Here is a 13,480-nt window from a genome sequence, read left to right on the forward strand (position 1 = left end):
ATATATCCTATGTATATTCAAAATATGTTGAAAAATAAAGTATGGTAGTAACATATACTCCCATTCTTGAACAGCTGTCAAACTGAAATTCTAACTGGGAACCATTACATAGAATCTGAGAACAAAACTACATTCATCTTACAGTCTAAATCCTATATTTTTGTGATGATTTTAGGACTTTAAAAAAGAAAAAGAGGGCAGCTGCGGAGGTGGCTCAAATGGTAGCGCGCTCACCTGGCATGCACGCGGCGCCAGGTTCGATCCTTAGCACCACATACAAATAAAGATGTTGTGTCTGCCGAAAACTAAAAATAAATACTTTAAAAAATTCCCTCTCTCTCTCTCTCTCTCCCTCTCTCTCTCCCCTTCTCTCTTTAAAAAAAAAAAAAGAAAGAAAGAAAAAGAGGAATTAACCTTACTGAATTAGGACTTTATATGTTACCTTTTAGAATCCTAACTTCACTGTGAAATAGGATTTATGCCCTTTTTTACAGGTGAAGAAAATAAGATTCAAAGAAATTAGGTAACCTGATTACGTTCACACAATGAGCCAGTGATGGAGCCAAGAATCAAGCCCACTTCCTGAGAGAGATCTAGAACCTAATACCATTTTGTTCCTTTTGTTTATTTGAATCTAAAACTCACCATCCTATATCCCTTGACGTGACTATAGCAAGAAGAATATAGGCCAGTCCTCTGCCTGTCATAGTCTGGCATGATGAGTGTTCCCTCAGATGTTTTGCAGTGTCTCTTGTGTTCAAAACATATCTAATAAATTATTCTGCTAGTTTTGAAGGGATCAGGATAAAAGGATCATCCAGCAGCTTCATCTTTAAAATCAACCCTTACCAGTTGTCATAGGAAGATTCTCTTTTAAGAATTGTTTGTGATGCTTCTTAAAGTAGTTCACAAAGGAGACAGAAGAATAGACTTAAAGCCATCCAGAGTTTCCTATAGTAGGTTGACTTCAAGGTCATAACTTGCACTGCAATAAGCATATCTCCTTCTACTGGGCCAGCAGGCTATGTGCGTCCTTGAAGGAAGGACAACAATCCTGTCATATCCAAGGAACTGCTGCTTTTCTTTTCTTGCTTGTCCCACACACCCGCATCAAGAAATATGTATCATCCCACCCCACCAAGAGACAGAGATAGAACTCACTTCAGTGCCGCTTGCATTATAGTTGGTTGTAGGGTGTATGTATCTATCCCTGGTTCAGAGTACAGAATCCTACCAACAGGGACTTTCCTATTCCCCTTTATACTTCTCTAGGTAATATATTTAAGGAAGAAGGCAGTATATGTTTTTTTGAGTTGAAACAGAGGACATTCTTTTTTGGGGGGAGGGGATGGCACTGGGGATTGAACTTAGGGGCACTGGACCACTGAGCCACATCCCCACATCCCTAGCACTATTTTGCATTTTATTTAGAGACAGGGTCTCACTGAGTTGCTTAGTGCCTCACTATTGCTGAGGCTGGCTTTGATCTCGTGATCCCGAGGATATTTTTTGACTCCTCTGAGACAAGCTTTCTTGTCATCTGTGTGAAACGTAGGCTTCTCAATATGGAACAGAAATAAAATTCTGTACAAACCTTTTCAGAATCTCTGATTGATTCAAGTTAATACCCTATATATGAATATATATTTTCTATACATAATTCATCAGATCTTTTCCAGAGGAGGGGAGTTCTAATAAATAACTTGTTTATACTTTAATTGTCCTAGGAATAATTATTTTATTCTAAGAACTCGATGTATTTACAGAGAAAGTATTAATGTTCCCCTGCTTTCTGTTCTTGCCATATTTTCAGGCACAAACTGTGGGACTCCCAGTGACCATGCATTCCCCAAACGTGAGGCTGATGCGATCTGCCCTCCTCCCACAGACATCCAACGTGGAGGCCTTTTCATTTCCAGCTTCCAGTTGTCAGGCGGAAGCTGCATTTATGGAAGAAGAGTGTGTCGACACTCCAAAGGTACAGATGGATGTGTTTGAGAGACTCAGAGCTTGCCATATGGCTGTAGACTTGTTTGATCCTGCGATGTTGTGCTGTGGCTTAGCTGAACTCTCATTTTGTCAAGTCAGTCAGGAATGTTGTTTTTGTGGAGAAAACCTAAAAAATGTCCAAAGCTAAATTCTCATCAGTGTTTTATCATTACGGCTGTTTAGTAACATAACTCATCAGACCTTTCCTCCCCCAGAAGCCCCTTTTTTTCCTCCTTCTTTCTTCATGTTTCTAAATTCCTCACAAGTGTTTAGCTTTATTTGTTTTTTAACAAATTGTAATTCTGAAAACAAAAAGTTAACATGCTATGCTGAATTGGGCTTTGTTCTTGTCAGTATTGCTTCTTTTCTGCTGAGAATACTATAGATACAAAATGATGGGCTTTCTGGTCAGCTAAACCTCTGATTTTGGTCTAGTTTGGACATGCTTGAAGAAGTCAAGTTCACATTTGGCAAACTGTAAAGTTGGCTTTTAGGATATGGAAGATGACAGCTTCTCTCAAGCAATGGACATTTATTAAACTTCTAATATGAGTTGTATATACTTAGCATCAAGAGATATACAAAGGATCATATTAATGAGTAGCAGAGTGTCACAAAAGAATGTAGACCTTAGAGTATATTCAGACTGTGCTCTTTACCAGGTTGTGTGAACTCTTTGAACCTCAGTTTTCTCTTGTGTAAAATGAGAATACCGAATTTATGAGACTATTATGAGGATTGAGATAGTGTTTGTAAGAAGTGGGGAAGATTTTACATACTCGGTAAATATTGGTTTTCTGTCTTTTTGGCCTCTTCAGGTAATTTAAAAAAAAAATGAGTCAGACATGAACTCTGCCTCATGTTTGCTAGACTATATACTCAACAAAAGACAATGTACCAGCCAGGCATAGTGACACACGCCTGTAATCCCAGCAACTTGGGAGACTGAGACAGGAGCATCGCAAGTTCAAGGCCAGATTCCACAATTTAACAAGACCCTGTCTCAAAAATAAGAAGCAAAAATAAGGATGGGATGTAGCTCAATGGTAGATGTCCCTGAGTTCAATCTCTGATACCAAAAAAAAAAAAAAGCAATGTGCCAAGTGTTGAATAAATTGATAAAAGATAGAATATAATTGGCCCTGTAAGGAGATATAAATCAAAGTGAAACTAGAAGGTGGCAAGGAGAGTTGCTTTTAGTGTTTGATCAGGAGAGTCTTTGGGTTAAGTGTCAAAGCAGGTAATTGAGAAGTAGATAGAATCAAAGTAGGTGGAAAATAGGGTGGGATGTCTTCAATGGAGACAAAAGCCTGAACAAAACAAACAAACTTAAGGAATTTCAAGGTTCATCTAAATCAGAGCATTGTTCAGTTTATCTGAGGGAAAAAGTATATGGAGAGAAGTTGTGTGAAATAAAAATGGATAGGTTAGCTTTGAATGGCAAACCAGGCAATTAATACTTGCTCTGTTGGTGGGTGCTTTCAACATGGGTGTGGGGTTCAGTATCAGATGAAACAACTGAAGAGTTAAGATACAAGAGACAATTGAAGATTTTGAGCAAGGAAGCACCATGTATTCTGCACTTCAGAAAATTAGGCTGGCTGTCTCCCTAGCATGCAGTAGACAGGGGAGACTGGTGACGGAGAATAGGAGGTTAGAGCACATGTCTCCAAAAGAGATGATGTGGGTCTGAACTGGGAGAGGGGTTATGGGACAGAAGAGGAGGGATGCTTGCATTGAGACTGCAGATAAAATTGATAGGATGTCAGGGTTAAGAGAAAAGCCCAAACCCTTAACAAGATTTTGATTATTGGGAGTATAAGTGCCTTCTCAGAAATCAAGAACTCTGAAGATCCAGTCAGTTGGTTCAGAAGTTAAATAATCAGTTTAGCTAGAGCAGACAGCTCAAGCCCAGGCTTCCCCAGCAGGTGTTAAGTCCAGTTGATGAACAGGACCTGTTCATGTCCCAGCCCCTTAGGATTCCACTTCCTTTGAACAGTCTGTTTTCTCTGCCTGCGGTTGTATGTTAAATAACCTTATAAATTACTGGTACATTCTTGCTCAGAAATTCAGACATAAATTAGAGTAATGTAATTCATTTACTTTAAAGTTATAATTCTCTCAAAAAAATTAAAATGCATTCTGCTAAAGTCTTGTCTGTGAGGGCACCAGGCCCAAAACACAGATTGGGCACTGTCTGCTATATTATATAGGGCAAGCTATTTTTAAAGCTTGTGATTGTTACCGTAACTAGGAAACAGACAGGAAATGAATGATTTTGTGAAAGATATAGACAGTAGCTAGATGGTGTATTTGCATTTGCAGAAAGAGCAGTGCCACGCTGGAACTGGCCACCCACACTGGCATTGCCACTGTGACACTCAGCCAGGCCATAAACATCCACTGGTCTTACTGCAGATTGTTCCTTCTCCTAGTTTGCAGTAAAATGTTTGTTCTTCTTCCCTCCCTACTGATTTTTTCTTTAGGGCCCATAAATAAATGCACATACACAAAACTCCCAGATAGAAATACAATTCCTTTTATTCATTTTCCTTCATTTATACTTACTGTAATGCCCATTTTGTTTTCTGAAAGATGCTTCACAGCTACACATATTGCTCATTTCATTTCTGCTGTCAATCAGGGATAAGTGTTGTGCTTTTCCAAGAGAGCACACCTTTCCTTCCCTCCTGGATATCTTCAGTGCTTAAAACTGTCAGTGAAATCCCTTAAGGAGTCTGAATGGACACTTTGGTTTGGGATTTCTGCAAAAACCAGCACCTTTCTGAGTTATCCATTCTGGGTAAAAAAAAAAAAAAAAAAACCAGTAACTGAGACCCACCAGTGACACAGGGACCATGTGGAATGGCAGGTGCATAAACCCTACAGAGCACATCATCTTCACTTGAGTGTTTCTTTGTAAATAATGTATTTTTTTTCTACACATTCACAAACAGGCCAGTCATTTTTAGCTTTTTATTAGACTATAGTAAAAGGAATTTCTTAGTTAGCATCTTTGTAGCTGGATGGCAGAAGAATTATAAGAGTAAACCATGAAAATGCAACTATAATAGAGGTATTTCATGTCCATTTACATATGATAATTTTTTGAAGCTGAGCATCAAGGCACATGCCTGTATTCCCATTGACTTGGGGAAGCTGAGGCAGGAAGATCACAAGTTTAAGGCCAACCTTAGCAGCTTAGACCTTGCCTCAAAATTTAAAAAAAAAAAAAGGATTGGAGACATAGCTCTGTGGTAAACACCCTCGGTTCATTCCCCAGTACCAAAAAAAAAAAAAAAAAAAAGGAATAATTATGATTTTTTATTATATAAGTAGTATACATAAGAGAAGCTCTGAGGGGCTGGGGTTATGGCTTAAGTGGTAAAGTAAAGTACTCACCCAGCACGTGTGAGGCACTGGGTTTGATCCTCAGTACCACATAAAAATAAAGATTTGTATCCACTTAAAACTAAAAAATAAATATATAAAAAAAGAGAAGCTATGAAAAGGAAATATTTATCAAACTCTCAATAGATGCTAACTCTAAGGCTTTGGAGAAGAAATTCCAATTTTACTTCTGAAATTAAATTTTAATAACAAATATTAATTTAAAATCAAAAATAAAACCAGTCAGAATAATGCCTAAAATTCAGAAGGGGGATAAAGGAAAAATCAATTTATCCATAATTTCACCATCCAAAAATAAGCATATTGCCAGATGTAGTGGCTCACACCAGTAATTCCAGCAACCCAGGAGGCTGAGGCAGAAGCATCACAACTTCAAGGCCAGCCTCAGCAATTTGGGAAAGACCCTGGGCAACTTAGTGAGACTGTATCTCAAAACAAAAAAAATAAAAGGATTGGGGATGTGGCTCAATGGTAAAGCATCCTGGGTTCAATCCCCAGTATCTAACTAAATAAATAAATTAATTGGAAAAAATAAGCATACTTTGATGTGCTTTCGGTAGGTGGGTAGGGGTAGTATGGGTCAGTAGGTAGAAGGACTTTTTAAAACAAAGTTATATTCTATTATATATAATTTTGTATCTTTCTTTACATTACAGTATAGCATGAGTATTTATCCCACATCATGAAATGTTCTTTTAAAGCATGAGTTTTAACAACTGCCTAATACATTGTATTAGGCATCACCTTATTTAATGGCTCTCCTTTGCTTTTTTTCATCCTTATTTATGCTTAAGGTAAATGTTCATATCTAACTCCAATGGTTATTCCTTTAAGATAGATTTTTAGAAATGATGTTACTCAGTTTTTTGTTTTTGTTTTTGTTTTTTTGCTTGTTAGTTAACTTGCCTCAAAATAGCAAAAACACTTGTTTTAAAAGTGTTAAATAAGTGAAAAAAAATTGAGTTAGAAGTTAAGCAGTTCTAACCAGTGAGTGGTGGAGCTGAGATTTGAGCCTATAGCACTTCCTCAACATGTAGCAGACTTACCAGGCACTTAGGATAAAATTATTTAAGACACATTCCCAGCCTCCAAACTCATCATACTGCTTTGGTGTACTAAATCAGTCTGCTCACCTGCCATAATGAAATACCGCAGTGGCTTAAACAACAGGAGTTTCCTCACAGTTCTGGAGCCTGAGAAGTCTAAGATCTAAGTTCCAGCTAATTCAGTCTCTTATAAGCTTCCTTCTCCTGGTTTGCAGATGGTCACCTCATTGTCTTAAGATCTCTCATGTGTCCCAGGGGGAGTTAGGAGTAAGCCTGCCAGCTGTCCCTTCTTATAAAGACACTAATCCTTTGGGGTCAGGGCCCTACTCCCTTAGAAACACTGTCTCCAAATACAGCCACGCGGGGGTTAGGGTCAACATAGGAATTTTGGAAGGATAGAACGTTCAGTCCATAGCAGTCTTCCAGTCTCTTATGCTAGAATCTTGTACTTGATGTAGACTCTTGGGCTTTCTCAATTAGTGTTGGGGTCTCTGAGGACTTGATCCCCTCATGTTTATCACCTATTACATAAAAGATCTCTTGGAAGTAAAGTGACTTAAGCTTTAAGGAAAAACAAAATATATTAGAAAATTACATTTCACCCACATTGTATTTTAAGTTTCTCTAATTCACATCAGCCTAGATTGTTTCCTGTTCCTAAAGCAAAAGGTCTTATTTCCAGCAGCTTAGGTCACCTAGGCAGATCAACCCAGTATTTCAGTCATAAAATCCTGGAACTGGAAGTACTCACACCTGTTAACTGAGCCACCCCACAGGACATCAGTATATTGCCAGGTATGGTGGTGAACACCTGTAATCCCAGCAGCTCAGGAGAATGAGGCAAGGAGGATCACAAGTTTGAGGCCATCCTCAACAACTTAGCAAGTCCCTAAGCAACTGAGACCCTGCCTCAAAATAAAAAATAAAAGGACTGGGGGTGTAGCTTGGTGATAAAATACTTCTGGGTTCAATCCCTTTAAAAAAAGAAAAAGAAAAAGAAAAGTTAGTTTATTGTTTTCCAGCTGCCCCAGGATGAAAAGTCAGTTCTGTGAAAAAAATCAGATCCTTGTTTTCTAGTGGTATGAGGATGAAATTTGTTTCAGTAAACATTTCTTAATCAAAAACATAATTTATCTAGTTTGGATGGGATAAATTTATAGGGTAACAATTTAAGTAAAATTGTAAATTCAGGGAGACTGCAGGGTTTTTTGAGTGATTCAAGAAAAGGTGACTTTCTTCCATTAAGGAAAAATAAAGAATATAGATGACTTATCCTGCAGGAGCCACCTGACAGAGGCTATATGAAGATGCTCAGTATATAATTACTTAACAACATCCTTTTCTCCATTGCTTTATTCATTTCTAAATCATCCTCGATTAGTCTTAGAAAATTGTGTTAGATAGTAAGGAGCCTGGAAGTGTGAATGTAAGTTCTCAGCCATTCTTTCCTGCAAGAAAACTGTTAAATGTCATCAAAAAGGAAAACTAACCTGAGGAAGGGCTAAGAAAATAATGAGGGTTGCTAGCCAGATTGCAGATTTTTTTTTTTCCTGGTGCCATGGGGAAGTGACCACTTATCACTTTACAACACTGTAATGCCTTAGTCACCTTACCCAGGCAATGGCTCTAGCCCCAGAACAATTTTTATGGAATAAGCATCACCTCCCCCAAGCAAACAAAGATCTGAGTCACCTAACTCCCCCTCTCCAAATAGAAGGCCATGGAATATCTTCACACGGTTGCCATGAGAGGGAATTTCCTGTGTCTGGCACAGGGATGTCCACATCACCTCTCACGTACATGAGCTGCTCCTGATTCCAAAGGAAACAACAGTTCTAGCCAGTATGTTCCAGGTGAAAGTCGTTCTTAGAACTGAGCATCTGTGCTGGCTGTTCCTGAGCAGCTATTCATAGGAGAAAATGGATTGATTTCCACAGGGGAATAGTTAAGGTAATGAGGTAAATAATTGCCTCCTCTTTGGGGCTTTTACCAGCCAGAAGAGCTCAAAACCACAACTCCCCTTTGTGTGCCTTTCTGCCTGCCTAATGGTGGTTTGCTTGGCAACTGCCAGGAAGGCAGTGTGCTCGCTCAGGAGCTGTGTTGAGCCCATCCCTGTGGGTAGGAGCCATAGATAGTGTGTCACTGCCAGAGAAGAGAGAATTCCATGCACTGGGGCTTATTAACCTCTGCAGGAATTTTGGGCCTGTGAGTCATTTGTTGTTCTATAATGGAAGGCTTTGGCTGTTTGCCATTTAATTTTTTTTTTCAGTCCTTTTTGTGGTATCACTCTGTCTTTAACAAAGAATTCTTACTTTCCATTCTTGAGGCACATAGAACCAACTACAAACTGAATCAAATGGGCAGGTACTTAAATTATGAACATAGAAGTATATCTAGAGCCTTCCAGTATGTCTCTGGTTGAAAATTAGAAGAATGTTGATACTGCACTTCAGTTTATAAGCCATGTACTTAAAAAACAAAATCTCATCTTCTCCCTCTTCATTTCTCTTATTAAAAAATAAATAAATAACTCGTAGGCCTCAAGCTAATATACCCCCTGTTCATCTGGAAACCACTAACAATATCGTTTATTGTAATAATGATGACTCAGAGGAACCTGGGTGGCAGTGCCACTTTGGGTGATAAGGGTCTCCAAGCACTGCAGTTGACTTGCTTTAACTTCTGTATGTTGTCATTAGAAAAAATGTGAACACTTTTAATATTTTACTTAATTTCTAGTTTGCCATAAGTCGTGACATTTTTTTGCTTTGTGGATTTTTCTGATGTCTTGGCACAGCAGCAGCTGACAGTTTCCTCTCACACCTTTGACATTTAGGTAAATGGCTGTCTGCTTGACCCTGTGCCTCCTGTCCTGGTGAGGAAAGGATGCCAGTCACTACCCAGCAACATGATGGAGACCTCCATTGACGAGGGGTTGGAGACAGAAGGAGAGGCTGAGGAGGACCCCAGTCATGCCTTTGAAGCTTTTCAGTCCACGCGCAGTGGACAGAGACGGCATACTCTGTCAGAAGTGACCAACCAACTGGTCGTGATGCCTGGGGCAGGTATGTTATCAGAGAAGCATCAGGTCAAGTCTTCATGGCACCAGCTCATACTCGAGTCACCACAAAGTAATGAGACCAACCAGTCCCTGGAATATAATCTGTGCTTACTCCTTTGTGGAGCAGTTGCAGTAAATTGTAGGATTAGGCCTGCTCAGCAGCTGACAAAGATTAAAATGGAATGTTTGTGAGTTGATTCCCCTTACTCGTAGGGGTGCTTCCTCGGAGACAGGCTCTTTGGGAGCAACCACTCTTTGGAAGTAACAACCCCTCCCTTGACAGTGTAGATTCTGAGTATGATATGGGATCTGCTCAGAGAGACCTAAATTTTCTTAGGACAACCCTTCCCTTAAGGACATCATGTTAGCCAATCAACCCTCTCACCCTGCATGACATCTCCTTTCATAGTGTGCAGCATCTGGAGTGTTTTCCCCCACTAAATTTGAAGATGGTTAAATTGACCTATGAAAGGGTTCTGAAAATATGGGGTTTTCTTGTTTTGTTTTGTTTTTCTTGTTTTGTTTTGGGGGGGATTGTGGGTTGGTTGGTTGGTTGGTTGGTTGGTTGGTTGGTTTTTTTGTTTGATTGTTTGTTTTTTGCAGTGCTAGAGATTGAACCCCAGAGCCTTACACATGCTAGACAATCACTCTACTACCAAGCTGTATCTCCCCACCCCTGAAAAGGTGTTGCTTGTTTTGGGTTTTCATTTTTTGGTTTGAGACAGGGTCTCACTGTGTTGATCAGTCTGTTCTGAAATTCCTGGGCTCAAGCAATCCTTCTGCCTCAGTCTCCCAAGAAACTGGGACTGCAGGCTTCTGCCACTTGAAAAGATGTTTTGATTGGATAGTGAGAACATTGCTGATGTCAAGACTAAAGCTTATTATGCTTTGTATTCTAAGTTCAAAATGCTATTGCTGTTCTATCTGTTCGTTTTGTTTTTTCTCTTAAAGGTAAAATTTTCTCCATGAGTGACAACCCCTCCCTTGATAGTGTGGACTCTGAGTATGATATGGGGTCTGCTCAGAGAGACCTGAACTTTCTGGAGGACAACCCTTCCCTTAAGGACATCATGTTAGCCAATCAACCGTCACCCCGAATGACATCTCCTTTCGTAAGCCTGAGGCCTACCAACCCAGCCATGCAGGCTCTGAGTTCCCAGAAACGAGAGGCCCACAACAGATCACCAGTGAGCTTCAGAGAGGGCCGTAGGGCATCTGATACCTCCCTCACCCAAGGTGAATGCTTCTTCTAGCTTTTCAAACTCTTACATTGTAGCAGTTGAGGGACATTTGTTGCTGTGTTAGTTGAACCTGTGATCACTGAAAGACCTTGTATTTTACTTAAACTGTTTGGTTTTTGTGCTTTCTTTCAGGAATTGTAGCATTTAGACAACATCTTCAGAATCTGGCTAGAACCAAAGGAATTCTGGAGTTGAACAAAGTGCAGTTGCTTTATGAACAGATGGGACCAGAGGCAGACCCTAATTTGACATCAGCTGCCCCTCAGCTCCAAGACCTCGACAGCAGTTGCCCTCAGGTGGGTAATCTAGGCCCTTCCCACCATGACTCTGAGTGAAGATGCATGGGTTTTAGTTAGAGGACTTCCAGTTCTAGACAAGGACATTCTTTTGGAAAGTGTACAGCCCGAAAGCTTTCCTTGTTGCTGCTGTTGATAGCTTAGACCAAGCCACACCACTGCCAGGTGTCAGCCCCAGATGGAGGCCTAGACATGCTCTAGCTAGGTTTGGTTCACAGGACAGATTGTATGTGGATGACTCTTACAGTCCTTGAACTCCCTCACCCCCATGCATACACAAAAATGAAGAGTAATAAACATTACCCAAATATGAAGCTTTTTGCCACTATTTTTGATGTGAAATCACTTTATTAAGGCCAGGCACAGTGGTGCACGCCTGTAATCCCAGCAGCTCAGGAGGCTGAGGCAGGAGGATCGAAGTTTAAAGTCAGCCTCAGCAACTTAGTGAGGCCCTAAGCAACTCAGAGATTCCCTGTCTTTAAATAAAACACATAAAAGGGCTGATAATGAGGCTCAGTAGTTGAGTGCCCCTGAGTTCAATCCCCAGAACCAAGATTAAAAAAAAAAAACAACAGAAAATCACTTTATTAAATATAACAAGTGGACCATTCATACTAAAAATACAATAAATACTGTTTTTTTATACTGTATGCTTTATTTTGAGCCTCTTTTTAGTACACTAAGAATCTTTGTAGGTGATGATGGCCTCCTGATGACACCAGGAGCTTTTGCTGTGATCCTGATTAGGTAGTTGTTGACAACAGTTAATGCATGTATAAGTTCTCTGCAAAGTAATTAACTTCAACCTACTAATTAGGGAAAAGATTGGAGTGTTATGTCAGAGAGTTGAGATTCCTCTTGGTCATTTGAAAAGGTATAAAACTAAAAATTAAAACTTTTTCCCACATGGAAAATTGAGAATTGTTTTCACTCCCCTGCTCCTCAGGAGGAAGTTTCCCAGCAGCAGGAAAGTGTCTCCACTCTGCCTACCAGTGTGCATCCTCAACTTTCCCAGCGGCAGAGTCTAGAAACCCAGTACCTACAGCATAGACTCCAGGTGGGATCCTTCTCCTCGTTCACCCAGCTCACTTTGTCCATTCAAAATCTGCCTTTCTGCACAGCCTTATGCTGTGTCAGTAGTAGTAAAGGACTGGTCCTCAGGCCTTTCAAAGGATATGACAAGGAGTGGTAGGAAAGGGAGACCTGACTTCTTCGTTTCTAATTCTATACTTCTATACTGATAAAGAAAATGAAAATCTGGAAGTCTGCAAAATGTTAATATGTCTGTCTGCACTAGGATATGAAGATTCTAAGAAATAATGCATTAAGAATGAAACATTCATTCAGTAAGTGCTGGTCCTTTACTATCAAGATTTATGGCTACTTTTCTCGTTGTTTTGAATCACCATGAACCTCATTATCCTAGAGGACTTTCAGAAGTGGAAAAAAATTAGATCAGAACTGAGTCACCCCAGCCTGTTCACCAGTGCCCTTCCAGTGTCTCAGTGAGCCCAGGCCAGTCCCTTCGTCCTGTGTGGAATCTGGAGGTTGCCCTTGGATTCACCCTTGAAACAGAAGCATGGTGAGATGACTGCCTCCTGGGTGACAGCACATGATCATGCTTGTATTGTTTTGTGCTTCCAGAAGCCTAGCCTTCTGTCAAAGGCGCAGAATACCTGTCAGCTTTATTGTAAAGAACCACCACGGAGCCTTGAGCAGCAGCTGCAAGAACACAGGTAAGATGGGGTATTTGGCCAGTGAAGTCGCTGACTTTTGTGGAAGCCCTAAGAATGCTGTGTATTTTCCCTTCCCATTCATGTTTGCCTCTGCTAGAAACATAGGTTTTGCTGCATGTCCCATGGCCTTTTCAAGCACGATTGCTAATGAGGCTATTTCAGCATCTGTGAAATATGGGCCCGTCTGGCAATACCAGCCCCAAATTGTGCTTTGTTTTCCTTTTCTTCTAATACTTCCATTTTGGAATATGAATAGCCCCCAGATTTTAGGACCAGTGGCCTGAAGCAGTTTGAGTGAGTTAGACTGCAGGAAAGCCTCCTCTCTTGCCATTGCTCATGCCACCCAGAGGCCTCACTAGTAGAAACAGCTTGACCAAGGCTTACCCTAATCCCTAAAACTATAGGCAACCCATAGAGGCCAAGGTGTGATCTCTCTTTCATACAATCCAGATGAAAAAGCAGTCTCTCACTTCATAGAGAAACAGTGTCTTGCAGGATAAGCATTTGTGCTCACTTAACTCCAAGGGAACAGTGAAAATTAGGGGGCAAAAAGTGAGATTAGGTTTCAGAAGCCCAACACAGTGGGCTCCTACTTGCAGTTGGTTTTCCTTACATGGGAAAGAAAGAAATGGGGACCTGAAGCTAATTCTTGGTATTGGATTTTCATTAAGATCACCATCACCTGAGAAGATCTAAAAAC

General features: G+C 40.3%; 1 protein-coding gene across 5 annotated transcripts in view; it reads left to right on the forward strand.

Annotated features, from left to right (window-relative positions):
• Window positions 1–13,480, forward strand: part of Sik2 (salt inducible kinase 2) — a 119,413-nt gene that overhangs the window by 99,083 nt on the left and 6,850 nt on the right. For all 5 annotated transcript variants that reach the window (XM_005334241.3, XM_013362349.3, XM_040285183.2 and 2 more), the window contains 6 exons: window positions 1,814–1,978; window positions 9,283–9,511; window positions 10,459–10,743; window positions 10,881–11,044; window positions 11,991–12,101; window positions 12,689–12,780. In XM_005334241.3, the coding sequence (XP_005334298.2) occupies window positions 1,814–1,978; window positions 9,283–9,511; window positions 10,459–10,743; window positions 10,881–11,044; window positions 11,991–12,101; window positions 12,689–12,780 (1,046 nt within the window). The remainder of the gene's footprint in view (window positions 1–1,813; window positions 1,979–9,282; window positions 9,512–10,458; window positions 10,744–10,880; window positions 11,045–11,990; window positions 12,102–12,688; window positions 12,781–13,480) is intronic.

Source organism: Ictidomys tridecemlineatus, chromosome 4 (assembly GCF_052094955.1).
Source record: "Ictidomys tridecemlineatus isolate mIctTri1 chromosome 4, mIctTri1.hap1, whole genome shotgun sequence".
NCBI lineage: Eukaryota > Metazoa > Chordata > Mammalia > Rodentia > Sciuridae > Ictidomys > Ictidomys tridecemlineatus.